Source organism: Stegodyphus dumicola, chromosome 4 (genome assembly GCF_044657685.1).
Source record: "Stegodyphus dumicola isolate Sdum_Otavi_A_Nest chromosome 4, ASM4465768v1".
NCBI classification, from domain to species: domain Eukaryota; kingdom Metazoa; phylum Arthropoda; class Arachnida; order Araneae; family Eresidae; genus Stegodyphus; species Stegodyphus dumicola.
Window position 1 is genome coordinate 156,797,852 of NC_140771.1, and position 14,130 is coordinate 156,811,981.

Sequence of the window (14,130 nt, forward strand, 5' to 3'; positions counted from 1 at the left end):
TTTATTAAATTTCATGTTCTTCGCACTTAAACCATAAAATTCAATTCAACAGAAGTATCACAAAATAGTTTAAAAAGAGCTTATCTTTAGAATTTCCGATACACAGTCTGGAGATAAAAATGTTTTTTGCGTACAATGTTGCTATTGCTCGCTTTGAAATCGTTGAGTTCATTAATCAAAAAAATCGGTAAGGTTTTACAAAATATGAAATATATAATAAAGCGAATTCCAAATGTGGGCGTCTAGATGCTCATGTTAGAGTAGAGAACTAGGTTATTCAAAATTTATGTACGGTTGGTTATTTCACAGTGCAAGAAACATACAAACATTCATGCATATTCTTCATTATTTAATTTCTTTAATGCAGGGCTTTAATATTTGGAAAGTGAAACGTCGTTTACAGTGAACCAACGCAAAATGCCAAAACGAAATTAATAGCCGTTCTGAGTAAATTTCCCCTTTGGGCTAAGAACTATTAAAATATGGTTGATAAATATTGTTTAAATACAGTTGTTCATCAATTAAGTCGAAAAAAGACTTTGTAGAGTCATTAGAGTTTTTGATGCTAGAGATGTGAAAATTGTGCAGTGCGTTCGTCGGGGTTCCAACTCCCGATTCCCCGAGTACGCGGTGAGTGTGCTTCCAGTTACACCACCAAGGCATGCGGAAAGGAGGGAGAAAATACAATATCCTGGCCGAGATGTAACCTCCAGACTTCCCGAATATGCCTCGAGTGTGCTTCCAGTTACACCACAAAGACATGCAGAGAGAAGAGAGAAAATATCTTATAACTTTTTAAACCGAAGATCTGCAATAAAAATGAATATTTAAAGATTAAACATACAAAATACATAAGTATATCAAATTTAAAACATAATATTAAACTTACTTGGATTATTGCCGATGCTAACAATTGGAAAATAAAACAGCATATTGATAAATCCATGTTAATGAAACTATCACGGCCAAATTATTTTTAAATCAGCTACAATTTAAAATTTTCCATAAACACTTGGCGACAAAATTTGAAAGACCGTTTCTAAAGTGGAAGAAAGTTCAATGTTGTGCCAAATATAAATAATAAACGGCTACTCCATCAAGGTTACTTAAATCCGTTTCCTTTTTATTTCTTTTCAAGAAAGCCTCTCATCTTCAAAGCAGTGCATGTGTGGAGAAAAAGTAGATCTAGGTCATTGATTATTTTGTTTTCTAATTCGGAAAATTTTCATTTCAGAAAGCCAGTCAGTGGCTGGAACTTCTACATGAAATGCGTTATTAAGTTCACTACTTCACAAAAAGTTAATGCTATTATAGAGCTATTATCAACTTATGAGACTGACACACGCCATGTTTAATGACTACAAATTCGTTTGTAAATTATATAAACTATTCATAAAATATTCACTAACTTTCTCCTGGAATTTTTGTCTTCTCTGTACAGTTAAAATTTAGAAAAACTGAATGATGTGGACTTTCAGTAATTACGATTTTTGCATATCAGACTTTGAAATATTTAGGGTTTTAGGATTTCAATTGCTATTTATCACATTATGCTTTTATTATACTTTTTTTACTTTATTATAAATATATGCGCTTGTAGAATCATTTGGTTTGTCGAAGCAGGAAACAAGAAAATGTGCAGTGCGAAATTCGAATCCCGGAACTCCTGATGCTTACCAAACGTGCTTGGAATTACGAAGGGATCCTTAAGGAAGGAGAACATGCCCTTACAATCTTACTGTATTTATTTATTCATCCTTTATGCTAACGTAACCTATGAAATTCTTTGAAATTTCAAAATTCCTCTGTAATATTGCATCAATGGATAGAGATTTATGTGTCATATTTTTCATGGTTGCTCTACATTAAAAAATTATAATAAGCCGAAGCAACAGCTGATGACCAATTGGTGTGCCCTGTGTCCATGTTCTCTTATGGCAATACCTATACCTATCTCTGCTTTAGCTAGGCCCTTCTTATCTGACCCATCAGCGGCCGAGCGGTAAAGTCGCTGAACACTGGTAGTTCGGTCCGAGGTTCGAATCCCGCAAACGGGCTGGCTGCATGGGCGTTTTCGTGGTTTTCCCCATGTGTAACGTGTATACGATCCAGTTTCCCTTAGAAAGTTCTCCAAGCCTAAGGGAAGGAATCCCTTCTCTTAGGCAGATAGCCCTAGTGTGCTTTGCCGTGATCTCAATAAACTAATCAAACCAACCCTAATTATCATGTGAGGCATTTTTGTCACCGAATTAAAACTCATAGATAATAAGTAAATAGCGAATTGCAACACTTTACTGTAACTAATACAAGTCTTGCTGCTTGGCGCAAGCTAAAATACGAGTATCTATAAATGCCCTAGTAACTACTAAGCACCAGCAGACATCTTGACATGTTCCTAGAACTAAAGAAATAATGATATATCTGTACAAATCCCACACAAAGAAAACCTTTACTCATAGTGAATTCCTTTACTCAAGCTGAATTCCAAAGAAAAAACAACTATTAGCTATGGCAAAAACACCTTCTTGAATGTATTGTTTTCTTATTTACGAAGATACATACATACTTTGCACGTGCTACGTTAAGCACATATGCACATGTCAAATATATATCTAGACATTAATTTAAATACAAAGATCTTATGAAATTTATTGAATATTGCTAATGTTAGCCCCACCGAAGATCTTAGCTATATTTGCTTTATTGTTATCTCGGTGAAGGATGTATATGTTACCAGTTAGGTGCATATGATCAATTTGCAATGCATAATTTGGTTGCATACGAGCAGTTTTATGCATAGAGAATGAATATAATAACTAGACTGTTAACTGCAAACTTTGTTGCTGTATAGCATAGTACTTACACGAATATTTTCATACTGTTATTGTTATTATTGTAACTGTTTGGTAGTTATATAATAAAACCGTTATTAATCATGAGATATTAGAATAGTATTAAAATTCACTGCATGAGTTTATAATTACAAAATCAAAAAAACATATGCTCTTTTGTAGACGTTATTAATCCTAAATTTCAAAATTCATGAAAGGAAACATACATATCGGTAAATATATAGCTTCTAATGAATGTCATTAAGTACAATTTTTAAAATTAATGAAATTAAAGATATCTTACCTGTTCTACCCAAACATTCGTTGTCATCACTTGATGCTTCAAATTCTGAAATAATGAAAAACCATTCAGTTAATAAAATTTCGTATCAAGTAAATACTGAAGTGTATTAGAGACAAAATATTTGCTAAAATTAGATAAATTTCATATATGGGCTTTTGCTTTCAAGGAGTATTATGTACAAAATTATAGTGAAACTATGATTTACATTTCAAAAACAAAGCAAATAAAAAAAACTGACTTTTCTTTTTAGAATATGTTAGCATTTCATTACAGAAAGCAGTTTGGTTACTGTATAGAGACATTAGGATTTTTTGGAAGCAGGAGACTTGAAAAATGAGCATTGATTACAGATAAAGGCATAGTCATCTCTATCAAAAGTACCATCATTCAGGTTTAAAAACCCCGGCAAGATAAAAAATTACTCTTCAACGTTTCTGCGAGTAATCAAGTGTAATTTTTCATAACATACTGTAGTAAAATGCCTGAGGTTCAATGAATAATATTTCCTGAATTCAAAGCACAACTAAACATCATCACATACGCAGGGCTCATACTATCATCATATAGTTGGTAGTGAAAAAGTTAAATGCAGTGGCCGTAAACATGCAGTCAATGTTCAGCATAATATCCAGCCTAAAAATCTCTATTATTAAATAATGAAAATCTTTATGTATATTATGTGTGTTTTTATGCATATATATGTATGTATGTGTGTATTCCTGGCATTGCTGAAAAACGACGGCACGTAGAGCGACCAAATGGTGAACAAAGTCTTTAATCCGACTTTTGCACCTTGAAGACCAAAATTTGAATTAAGAATTTTTAGTCCAAGATGTTAGTAGAGCCATCAAATTTTGAACAATGTACTCCTCCGAGCACGAGCACCTGGAAGCCCATGTTTTGAATTTGTTTTATTATTAACCCAAAGAGGCTTTGGCCCAGAAGGGCTATTAGTCTCGAAACGGCAGTTTGCGTCTAATCAATAAAAGGATTTAATCACTTTTCAGATTGTTGCCACCAAGTATTATCATCCTGTATTATATTTACAGAAATTAAAATAAAAAAAATCTGCATGAATGTATATTTCTCACTTTGTAAAAAAACAGTGTTACCTAGAGCCATCAAATTTTGAAAAACGTAGACTTTTACTCGAACAGGGGATTCTAGAAGACCGAATTTTGAATTTCGACTTATTTTATTATCTACTTCATATTTTGAAAATTTTAAATGAATTTTTCATTAAAATTCAACGATTTCAAACCTAGCAGTGGCAACACTGTATGGAATAGAGCATTTTTATCTCCAGCGCGCGAGATTGTCTACCGCAAATTCTAAAGGTATACTATTTCTAAATATTTTTAGCTCATATAGACATTATCCCAAATGCGCTTGAAACCTGTATGTGTGTGTAAATCAATAAACCCCCTTTGAGTGTAATTCAAAGTCTGAAAAAGAAAGATAATTTCAGATCTTTTTTTTCCTACTTCATATTTTTTAAACCTTTAACGAATTTTTTATTAACAGAACTCAACAATTTCAAGGAGAGCAGCAGCAATCCTGTACGGAAAAAGCATTTTTATAATCAGCATATGCATCATGTTTCTACTAATTTAGCCTTTCATTGTGCGGTTCTCAAAAAGGACCTCTTAAACAATTTCTCGCCTATGTATTGAAAAATGAATTTGTTCCTCACTAGATATAATAATTTTTATAATAATTATTTTAGGTTTATGGTAATTAAAACCTTTTAAAATTAATTCACGAAATACTTAACAGACTGCCAGACATTTGAGGAAATGATGATTTTGCTATCCAAAACTAATGTGTGAATCTCTTCCTATTACTGTATTATCCTGAAACACCTTAAAAGGTATCCCACGAACCGTAATGAAATACAGCCAGCAAATTTTCTCAAGAAAGTGGCAAAGTGATCCCTAAAATTTCGTTTCTTATGAAGACGATTATGGCTCGATGGCACTGCGAGACTGTCTACCATTTGCCACAGTTAGTCTTCTTAACACGGCTACATCATGGCGCCTAATCACACACAAATGTGTTCGGTTGGAGAGAGATCAGGAGCTATTGATGGCCAGGGAAGCATCTACACATTGCAGAGCCCATTGGCTGATGCAGACTGTATTTGGTCGGGAATTATCCTGCTGATTAAGAGCACGGTGCACTCCCTGAAGGCAGGGAAGTGTCACCGACCGCAGCACATTGTCCACGTATCGTTGAGCCGTTATACCGCCCTGAACACGAACTAGAAGTGATCTGAAGTCGCACGCAATTGTACCCCAAACCATGATGCCGCGTTGTCGTGTGGTGCGGCGTTCCAAAATTGCTGCCGGATTCGACTTGTCTCCACATCGACGTCATACTCGTACACAAAGACAATCATTGGAGAAACAGAAGCGTGACTCATCTCAGAATACGACCCCGTGCAATTCCATCCTCCACATTGCTCGAACCCGGCACCATTGCAGACGTTAACGTCTACGATGATGGTGTCAATGGCAGTCTTCTTAACGGACGCCAAGAGTGCAGGCTAGTAGCCACGAATCGACGGCAAATGGTTTTGGACGATATGGGAATATCCATAGCATCTTGAACATGCTGCGGAATTGAGGTAGAAGAAATCGATCACCATGCCCCCCGTAAGATAGTTTGCCTACTGGAAGGGCCTCCTCTGACGACAGCCTGGCATTTTCTGCTATTACACGCTTCCTCTGAGACAAGAATAAATTTTCTACGATGATTTCCCTAGCAGAAATAAGGACACGAAAAATTGAATATTCTGTTGGTTCCTTCTCTTATATCTTCTTCAACATGCGCTGGAGAGCTGTCCATTTCACATCATTTGCATAACTCGGTGGCATGCGTCTACCTTGAAATTTTGAAATCAAAAAAACATATGCTCTTTTGTAGACGTTAATTAATTTTCGTTAATAATTTTCGTTAAATAATTTTCAGGCCAATCCTTCTTGGTTTTGCATTTTTAATGTCGGATAACGTATTTTCGTGTTGATGGTTTTTGCTTCCTAATTGAAGAAAGCTTACCTTGTTACAAAGAAATTATGATTTCTATTTCATAAACAAATTGAAAATAGTTTTAAAATGTAAGTCAAATTTAACTGATTAAACATTTTGTAGATCTTCAGCTATTTAGAATGGAACTTCCTAAAGACCACCTAATCAATTCCAAGAATTGCCGATCACGAGTTATAAATTGGTTAAAGTTCTATGGATTTTGATTTCGAATCAAAAATACGGCTCAGAAACTTGTTATTGTTAAATACCGTTGAGTAGTTTAGGTATTTTAAATATCTCGCTGACGTTTGTTCGTAGTTATAACTATAGGAAAAAAGAGAAAAAATAAAGGCAGCAATTCGTCAAAGTCCTCTTAACAGAAACATAACCATTCTCATAATCGTGTTAGTCATGGAAATATCCATTAAAATCTCCTAAAATCAGCCCATACCACTCACCATGAATGTGAACATTTGTTATAAACAAAAAATAATTTATTCAATAAATCTAAATTTCTTTTATGATTTCACCCATAAATAATCGCTTCTAAATAGCAAGATAGGCCACATATGTAATTTTTTAAAGGAGGTTGTTACTTCGAGAAATTTTATAAAGCATTTATTATATAAAGATATAATTTAAAGTTCTGAACAGTTTTTTGCACTAAAGTTATGTGAACTCGAGAAAACTTATCTGCTAATAAGGTAACTTGCCGATATTGCAATAAGCAGTAAAGAAGAATAATCACAAAGGAAAAATGTGAGATATTTAATCATTTATTTTAGGAATTTAAGGAAATGTTTTATTCAAATTAATGCATTAATATGTTTACCTTATCAGACATATAATTAAAAACTGTTTTTAAAACGTGTGAAGTGACATATTGAAATTTTTCCAACATTACGGATAACTTTATATTGCATCTGCGAGACATTTATTCACTTTCGCACATATTTTTTTTTTTTTTTTTTTTTTTTTTTTTTTAATTTTGAAATCTAAGAGTGAGAGCCTAACTTCAGTGGAGAATAGTTATTATATGCCTTAAAATATACAATTTTGGCAAGCGACGATAAATGCTAACGTTGGTGCTTTTAGCATAAATGTGTTTGTTATATCAGCACGATAAATTAATTTTATTGGCCATTATTACAAGGTTTACTGTACATTATACATTTTTAATCTATTTTCCGTTTCATTTTCTAACAGTTTTTGTGAAATATATTTTCATATGATCTAATAACAATATTCTATAGTCCTATATAGCTACGTGTTACCTAATAATTAAGACAGGTAAGTGTTACCTATTGGAACTGAAAAAGAATAGGTTTTTGTTGTTACCTTAAATAAAATGAATGTGAAAGCTTATTATTTCGTCACGAAAAGGATCGAGACTTAAATGTTTTTCAGTATATCACCAGCTCAGTGCCTTGTGTAGAATAAAATATCTCTCTAAAAGTAGTCAGCATCTATGTGCGTAGTGAAGTTCGTCTTTACAGTAATGATGTCTTTCTGAAGTCCATATACTTGCTTTAAATTTCTTAAAACTTGATGTCTTTTTTATTAATAATTATCGTTTCTTTTAAATGTAACTTCCCTCAAAAAGCACTGATACCTATATTACGCAGATCCTCAACATATATCACCAGCTTACCTTAAGGTTCTGCACCTTCTTTATGGGTTTCTGAATTTGTCACAGTCTTAGAATAAATACGGAGTTCTCACTATTGGCATTGTGGTAGCAGAAGCGGCTGCCATGGGCTCATACTTGGCTTCATTTCACGGAAAGACAAGAGTGTTTGTATTTGTAAGCAGTCCAGTACATCTTTGTGTATCAAAGCACTTAGAACTCTGTAGAGCCGCGGATCCTCTTTGGAGGTTGGTAATAAAGGAAAAGGACTAGGAGACTTATCTTCGAGGATTTTGCATTGAAATTGCAGGAAAGCTTTGCCACTTGTTCGGGGTACAGTTCGAAGACTTGATCTTAATCTGAAGTTTCGATGAAGCGAATTTATAACACCACGATAAAGAGAGAAGACTGGTGAGATATGAAGTCAATCGTTTTTTGACAAGCTGCACAACGAAAGGCGTATTATGTATTTGAAGTAAGGAGGTGATCTAAATGAAGTGTCATGTACTTGAGCAACATTTGCTCAGATGAGTTTATGCATTTGCATTCTAGTATACTAAAACATTCTCTGAGTTTAATGATAATAATTTATTTATTATCTTTACAGCATATAACTTTACAGTTTTATATTTCGATTTCAGGAACAAAATTTATATTGTTATAACTTTTCACCACCAATGAACAGATGACAGAACTTGAGGAAATAAGGTTTTAGTTTTTATCGGTCAGCCGGAAGATGTTATTGAACATTATTAAATACAAAAAATATTAAAAGATTACATGCGCCAATGCGTTAGAAATATTTCTTTATTAAAATTAGTCACGTGACTTTAAAATGTATATATGTGCTATGATAATTATCCATTATAAATTTAAATTATGCTAATCATACCCTGCTTAGTTAGGTAGCTCATAACGGTTACAGTCTGAGTAGTATCGTGTGGTTCTTCCTTAACTTTTGTAATTGTTGGCTGGCATATTAAGATACAGGTTTCTTTTATAATACTGCTGAGTCAGTTTGCAGAGAATTATTTTGACACTTTATACTTACTGACAAATAAACAAAAACTTGTTATAATGAAAGTAAGGTATTATTTTTCGAAAAAAAGCATTTATTATTTTAAAGTATTAAATATACATTAAAGACTTTTTGTTACTGTACAATAAATACTTAGCACCATATATTCAATAAAAGCAGCTTGAAGGAAGAAATTGCTTAAAACAATCCCATTGATCGCAGTCAGCGTGGGAGGCTACTGTTATTCAAGAGAATATTTTGTTTTTGAACTTATATTTCCTAGTATAAAATAGATTTGTCGATGGATAAACGCTTCGATATGAGTAACTACTGGAAAAGATATTTAATAAATTTAAAAGATCCAGAAAAAAACCAATATTCATATTTAGGAAAGCTTCAAAGTGGAAGCCGAAGAAGAAAAATTTCTAACATAAAAAATACTGCAGCGAAAAAAAAATACGCAACCCTCAGGCATATTATGGGAAAACTTCCAAAAGGAAATAATATTCCCGAAACATGAACCCTAAAAATGAACTCGATATAAGAAATGCTGAAAGAGAAACACAAAGTTCAGTAGGAAGAAATGGAAACCAAATAAATAATAATACAAGCAACACCGAGTCAAAGATAAATTGTCTTTTATTGGTCTCTCAGGAGGCGTAGAATTTTTGTGGTGAAAAAACAAAACTTTAAATAAGTTTCTTGGAAACTATGAGTTCTTTCCCCCAATGTATTAAATATGAATGCTTTCTCTGAGTTCATCCACAGTTCCTTACCCGGCATATATCTCAGGCTCTATTTTTACTAGATGTAATTGTAAAATTTCAAGAATTAGATTCCAAGCGGTAAGAATATACTCATCTATCATTTTTATGCAGGCACAAATGTATGAAAATATGCGGTGTATCTTGGTTATAGAACATATTTTTGAGGTCTTTTTGGGGTTAAGGCTTGTGTTACCCTCGAGGTGGATCATATTTTTGGAAGGTCTCATGATGCACCCTAGCAGCATTATTATGACTCAGTTTTGGGGCATTGCCAAACAAGGGAAATGGCTTAGCTCCTGTAATTTATACTTCCCAGCGAGGTTAAACCTCGTGATTTCCATACGAAAACGTGATATATTCCAAAAACAATGCATCTTAAATTGCAGTGCGATGCGGAAAGAGAGAAGGATTTTCGGGCTTGTAAAAGGATTATATTCTTCTTCAATGTTACACTGGGGATATAGGATCCGAGTCACGTAGCCAAGTCTTGGCCGCTTCTCATGAATTCTAATATATTTTGACAACATACATGTGGGCTGAGCAATATTCAAACTTAACGCTGCGAAGATTCGTAACGGATGGGATACATTGCCTCTGTGTTGCATAAATTAACTATTTGCTAACAGACAAATACATAGAAAATGATGTTGAGCAGTGTTAATTGTTTAAGAAATGTTGTTAAATATTTAAGATCAGGGATTTTATTTTATATTGAACATAAAATTCGGCTTCTAGGAATAGCTAGATTATGTCATAATGTTTATTTATTAAGCTATAAAAATAATAATTCCCAAGCAATTGTTGCAATTTATTGTATAATGCAAGCATTTTATAATTTTTTAATTACTACATATTCTTCTTCTTGCATTCCCGATTCTACTTTGTTGCGCTATTAATGTTTAATAAGCAGTTTCGTAGAATAATATGAAATGATTTATATATATAACATTTCATTTATAACGCTTTCGTAATTACTTCTCATTCCTTTTACCATACGAAAAATTAATGAGAGAATCTTCGAATGCAAACAACAATCATATACAGATTAAATTTTCTTAAAACACACATGGAGAAATTTATTGTTATGCTTAAAGCTATAAGTCTGAATTAAATTTGGCCTAATTTAAGTATTATTCTAGCCTTCTAGGTTGTCAAATTTTGCCAGAAACAAGAAAACTAAATTAATACAATTGGAATAAAACAATTAAAATTTATTTTTAACTTCAGCTTGGAATATAGAACTAAACTAATTACAATAAGCTAATGAAGCTTCCAAATTGGTTAAGTTATTAAACTAATTAAGTTACTTTCTCTTCTCGTGCGAATGGCAAAAATAATAATTAAAGTATATATAATTCAAAACATCTAATTTATGATTACAGAGTTTAACTTGATTAGGCTTTAACTTGAATATTTAGTAGTTGCAAGACTACTACTAAATATTCCGTAAAAGGGGACCTCACCACCTGGGAAAAATGTCACTCATGGTGGACATCAGCATAAGAGCTTTAATACAGCTGGACTAAATGTGCCAGTCCTCGGCCTTAAACTTACATATTTACTCGAATTTAAATCCATTCTCATTTAACACATTGAGGTGGAATGTATGAAACTGTACAAATATAGGAGAGATTATATTATAAGAAATATTACATTAATTAAAATTGCCTAACAAAGTAACACCACACATAAATATAAAAATTAAATAATCTTCTTTTTTGCTTATTCGCTATTATTGTGAAAAAAAATTGTTTTGTCATAACTTTCTCCAAATGAAAAATCTCCATGGAACGTTTCTTTATACACCGCCGTTGCAGTAATAATTATTCCTCCTCAAACTTCTTAATTTTTCAAAATCTCACAATTCCTAGTTGGCAAAGTAAAATTTGAAAATTTTGTATATTCAGGTTTGGGAATCGTGCAATTCTAAATCATTTTTACGTGATCAATAATGTGACGATACCTCCACATAATTATAAAAAATTAATAAAATATGTCCAGGTTGTTATATAATTCAAAGAGCTGAATGCAGTCCTTTAAGCTGAAAAGGGAAAAAAACAGACATACGAAGATAAATGTGTGGAAACTATGAATGGAAGATTTTGCAAAGATATAAAAGAGAATAAATACGAGGTATATTTTAATGGTATCTAAAATTTTGTCTAACGGAAAAAAATAATTTTTATTCAAATAATTAAAAAGACGAATAATATGTGAATTTTTTTTGCTTTAGTTAAAATTATTCAAAATTAATTTCTACATCCGCAATTACAAAAGATCTGTTAGTATTAAAAGTCTTTGTTTTGAATAATTTTCTTTCTGAGGACAGAAAGCTTATTTTAATTCCCAAATCGCATAAGTATGCAGATGATATACCGTATTTACAACTTCGATCGCAAGATTTATTTGGTCGACGGATGACTAAATATTAATGAGATTTTAATTAAACTCGATAAATACAATTCTCTATGAATCACCATCTGTGGTCGCATTATTCATTATTGAAATTTCAGAGAAACTCGCATGTTCACCTTAAGGATTCCAGAGCTCATCATAAATTCAATATTGAGTCTAAATTATTCTTTATTTATCAAGGTAAGATAAACTTTCTTTCGTTTTATTAAGGCGTATAGCACAGATTATTTATTTCTGTCACTACCAGTATCACAAATGTAAGTTACATATTACTTCATTACTCTTTTATTTACTGATAAACAAGGCGTAGAGAATAATATTTCGAGTTTTATTTTGCTGTTCAATTTCAAGAAAGCGGTTAAAAGTCTGGATTGAACTGCTTAAAAGTTTTTCGTCATGTACTGCGTGAGTCACTAAAACAAGGAATAAATATGGGCCCAGTAGAAGAATAGGAATCTCCTGGTAATCTCCCTCAAATTAACATACTTTACTCTGAAAACACAATAATCTAAGCCTAATTTGTGTATGTATTTTTAGCATACTACTGTACTCTTTCAACACATTTTAGAATGTAATTTTTTGGCAATTATACATCAGCCTAGATTAGAAATTCCGGATAGCTTTACTATTTTATACCTGAAACGTTCTTGCTTTGTATTTATAAATTTCGTTTATTTATATTCTAGGAGTTCTTGATTTGAAACTCAAGTTATATGAGATTAAAATAACGCATTCATAATACCAAACAAATAATTAGAATCCTAACCTGAACTCCGAAAGAGTACATTTCAAGAGAATCTGATCTATTACAAAGTAGGTCTCTATATACAAAGTGTTCTATGAAAATTCTACAGATATGTACGAAGTCCCTGGGAAAAGGTATTTTACAGTCATTCTTGCAATTTTCATCACCTAAATATAAAAATCAAGAAATTACCTTTTGAACCTGTTGAACAAAATCATCCATTGAAGAAAATGACTCACACACAAACACACACACAGACACACAAAAAGCAAAGTATTAAACGCATGAACTGCTGAACATGATAATTTCGAGTGTGAAATCAACAATGCCACACTTATGTTGTGCCGAACAAGAAATGGTTAATAGACCAAAATTCCAAAATCCTTTAAGCATTAACTAGCGTTACAATTACAGCATTTTAAGCAGTGTTATTGCTTTAGTACCACAATCAATAGCTCTCAATCATTACATCTAAAGCAAGACCGGATTTCGATTTCTGAAAATGAATTCATAAAATATTTTCTTCTGACTACATTTTTAAGTTAAAAAAAATTCAAATAAAAGCATTTAAAAATAATATACACTATCTACAATATTTACCTGGAAATTTAACTAAATATATAGATTTTTAAAGTTCTAAAAATTTCCTTCAGAAATTCTTAATTTTATTTATAAATTTTAGGCTTGTTTACAAATTTTCTTTACAAGTTTCTATACGATAAAATTTCATCTTCGGTTATTATGCAAAACTATGTAAATCTTTCTTACTACTAAATAATTTTAAAAAGTAATTATAATTTAAATAATACTTAAAGCGTATTACTGAATAGAGCGAGTTCAGTTTCTAAGATCTAATAATCCCTACTCATTCTTTATCTTTGTAACTTTCTTTGAAATACTATTGCGTATTTCAAATTTATTGCGTAATATGTGTCTACAATTATTATGTAGAGACATTAGGTTACTTTTAACCCATTAATCGCACAAACTACAAACATGATTTTTCTTATACAAATAATAATAAGTATTAAATTAAGTATTTATAACACATATTTAAACTGAAAAAAAAAATTGTTCTTACATGAGGAAAAATCTAGTGTTGCGTTCGTGCAACATCAGCGGAATAAGAATACTGGTGTTTAGTGATTATGATTGTACTCGTGCTAAGTTTTCTTTGAGTGGATCACTGTATTACTCTTCAGCTCTATAACGTTTCATAAATCTACAAGTCATTTTATTTGTAATTACATTAGTACTAAAATTTACATTGCATTTCTTTTACGAATGCAGATTATTTTCTATTGAATGATTCAAGTATGAAAGTTTCACACACGAAGCATTATGTAAAGGTAAATTACATATTTTGCGTCTATAAAAATCTGGTTATGGCATTCTT

At 31.9% G+C, this 14,130-nt stretch overlaps 1 protein-coding gene across 1 annotated transcript in view; it reads right to left on the reverse strand.

Moving 5' to 3' along the window:
* LOC118185109 (acetylcholine receptor subunit alpha-like) overlaps window positions 1–14,130 on the reverse strand; it is a 152,454-nt gene that overhangs the window by 80,600 nt on the left and 57,724 nt on the right. Inside the window, exon 2 of the mRNA XM_035354916.2 lies at window positions 3,136–3,180. Within this exon, the coding sequence (XP_035210807.2) occupies window positions 3,136–3,180 (45 nt within the window). The remainder of the gene's footprint in view (window positions 1–3,135; window positions 3,181–14,130) is intronic.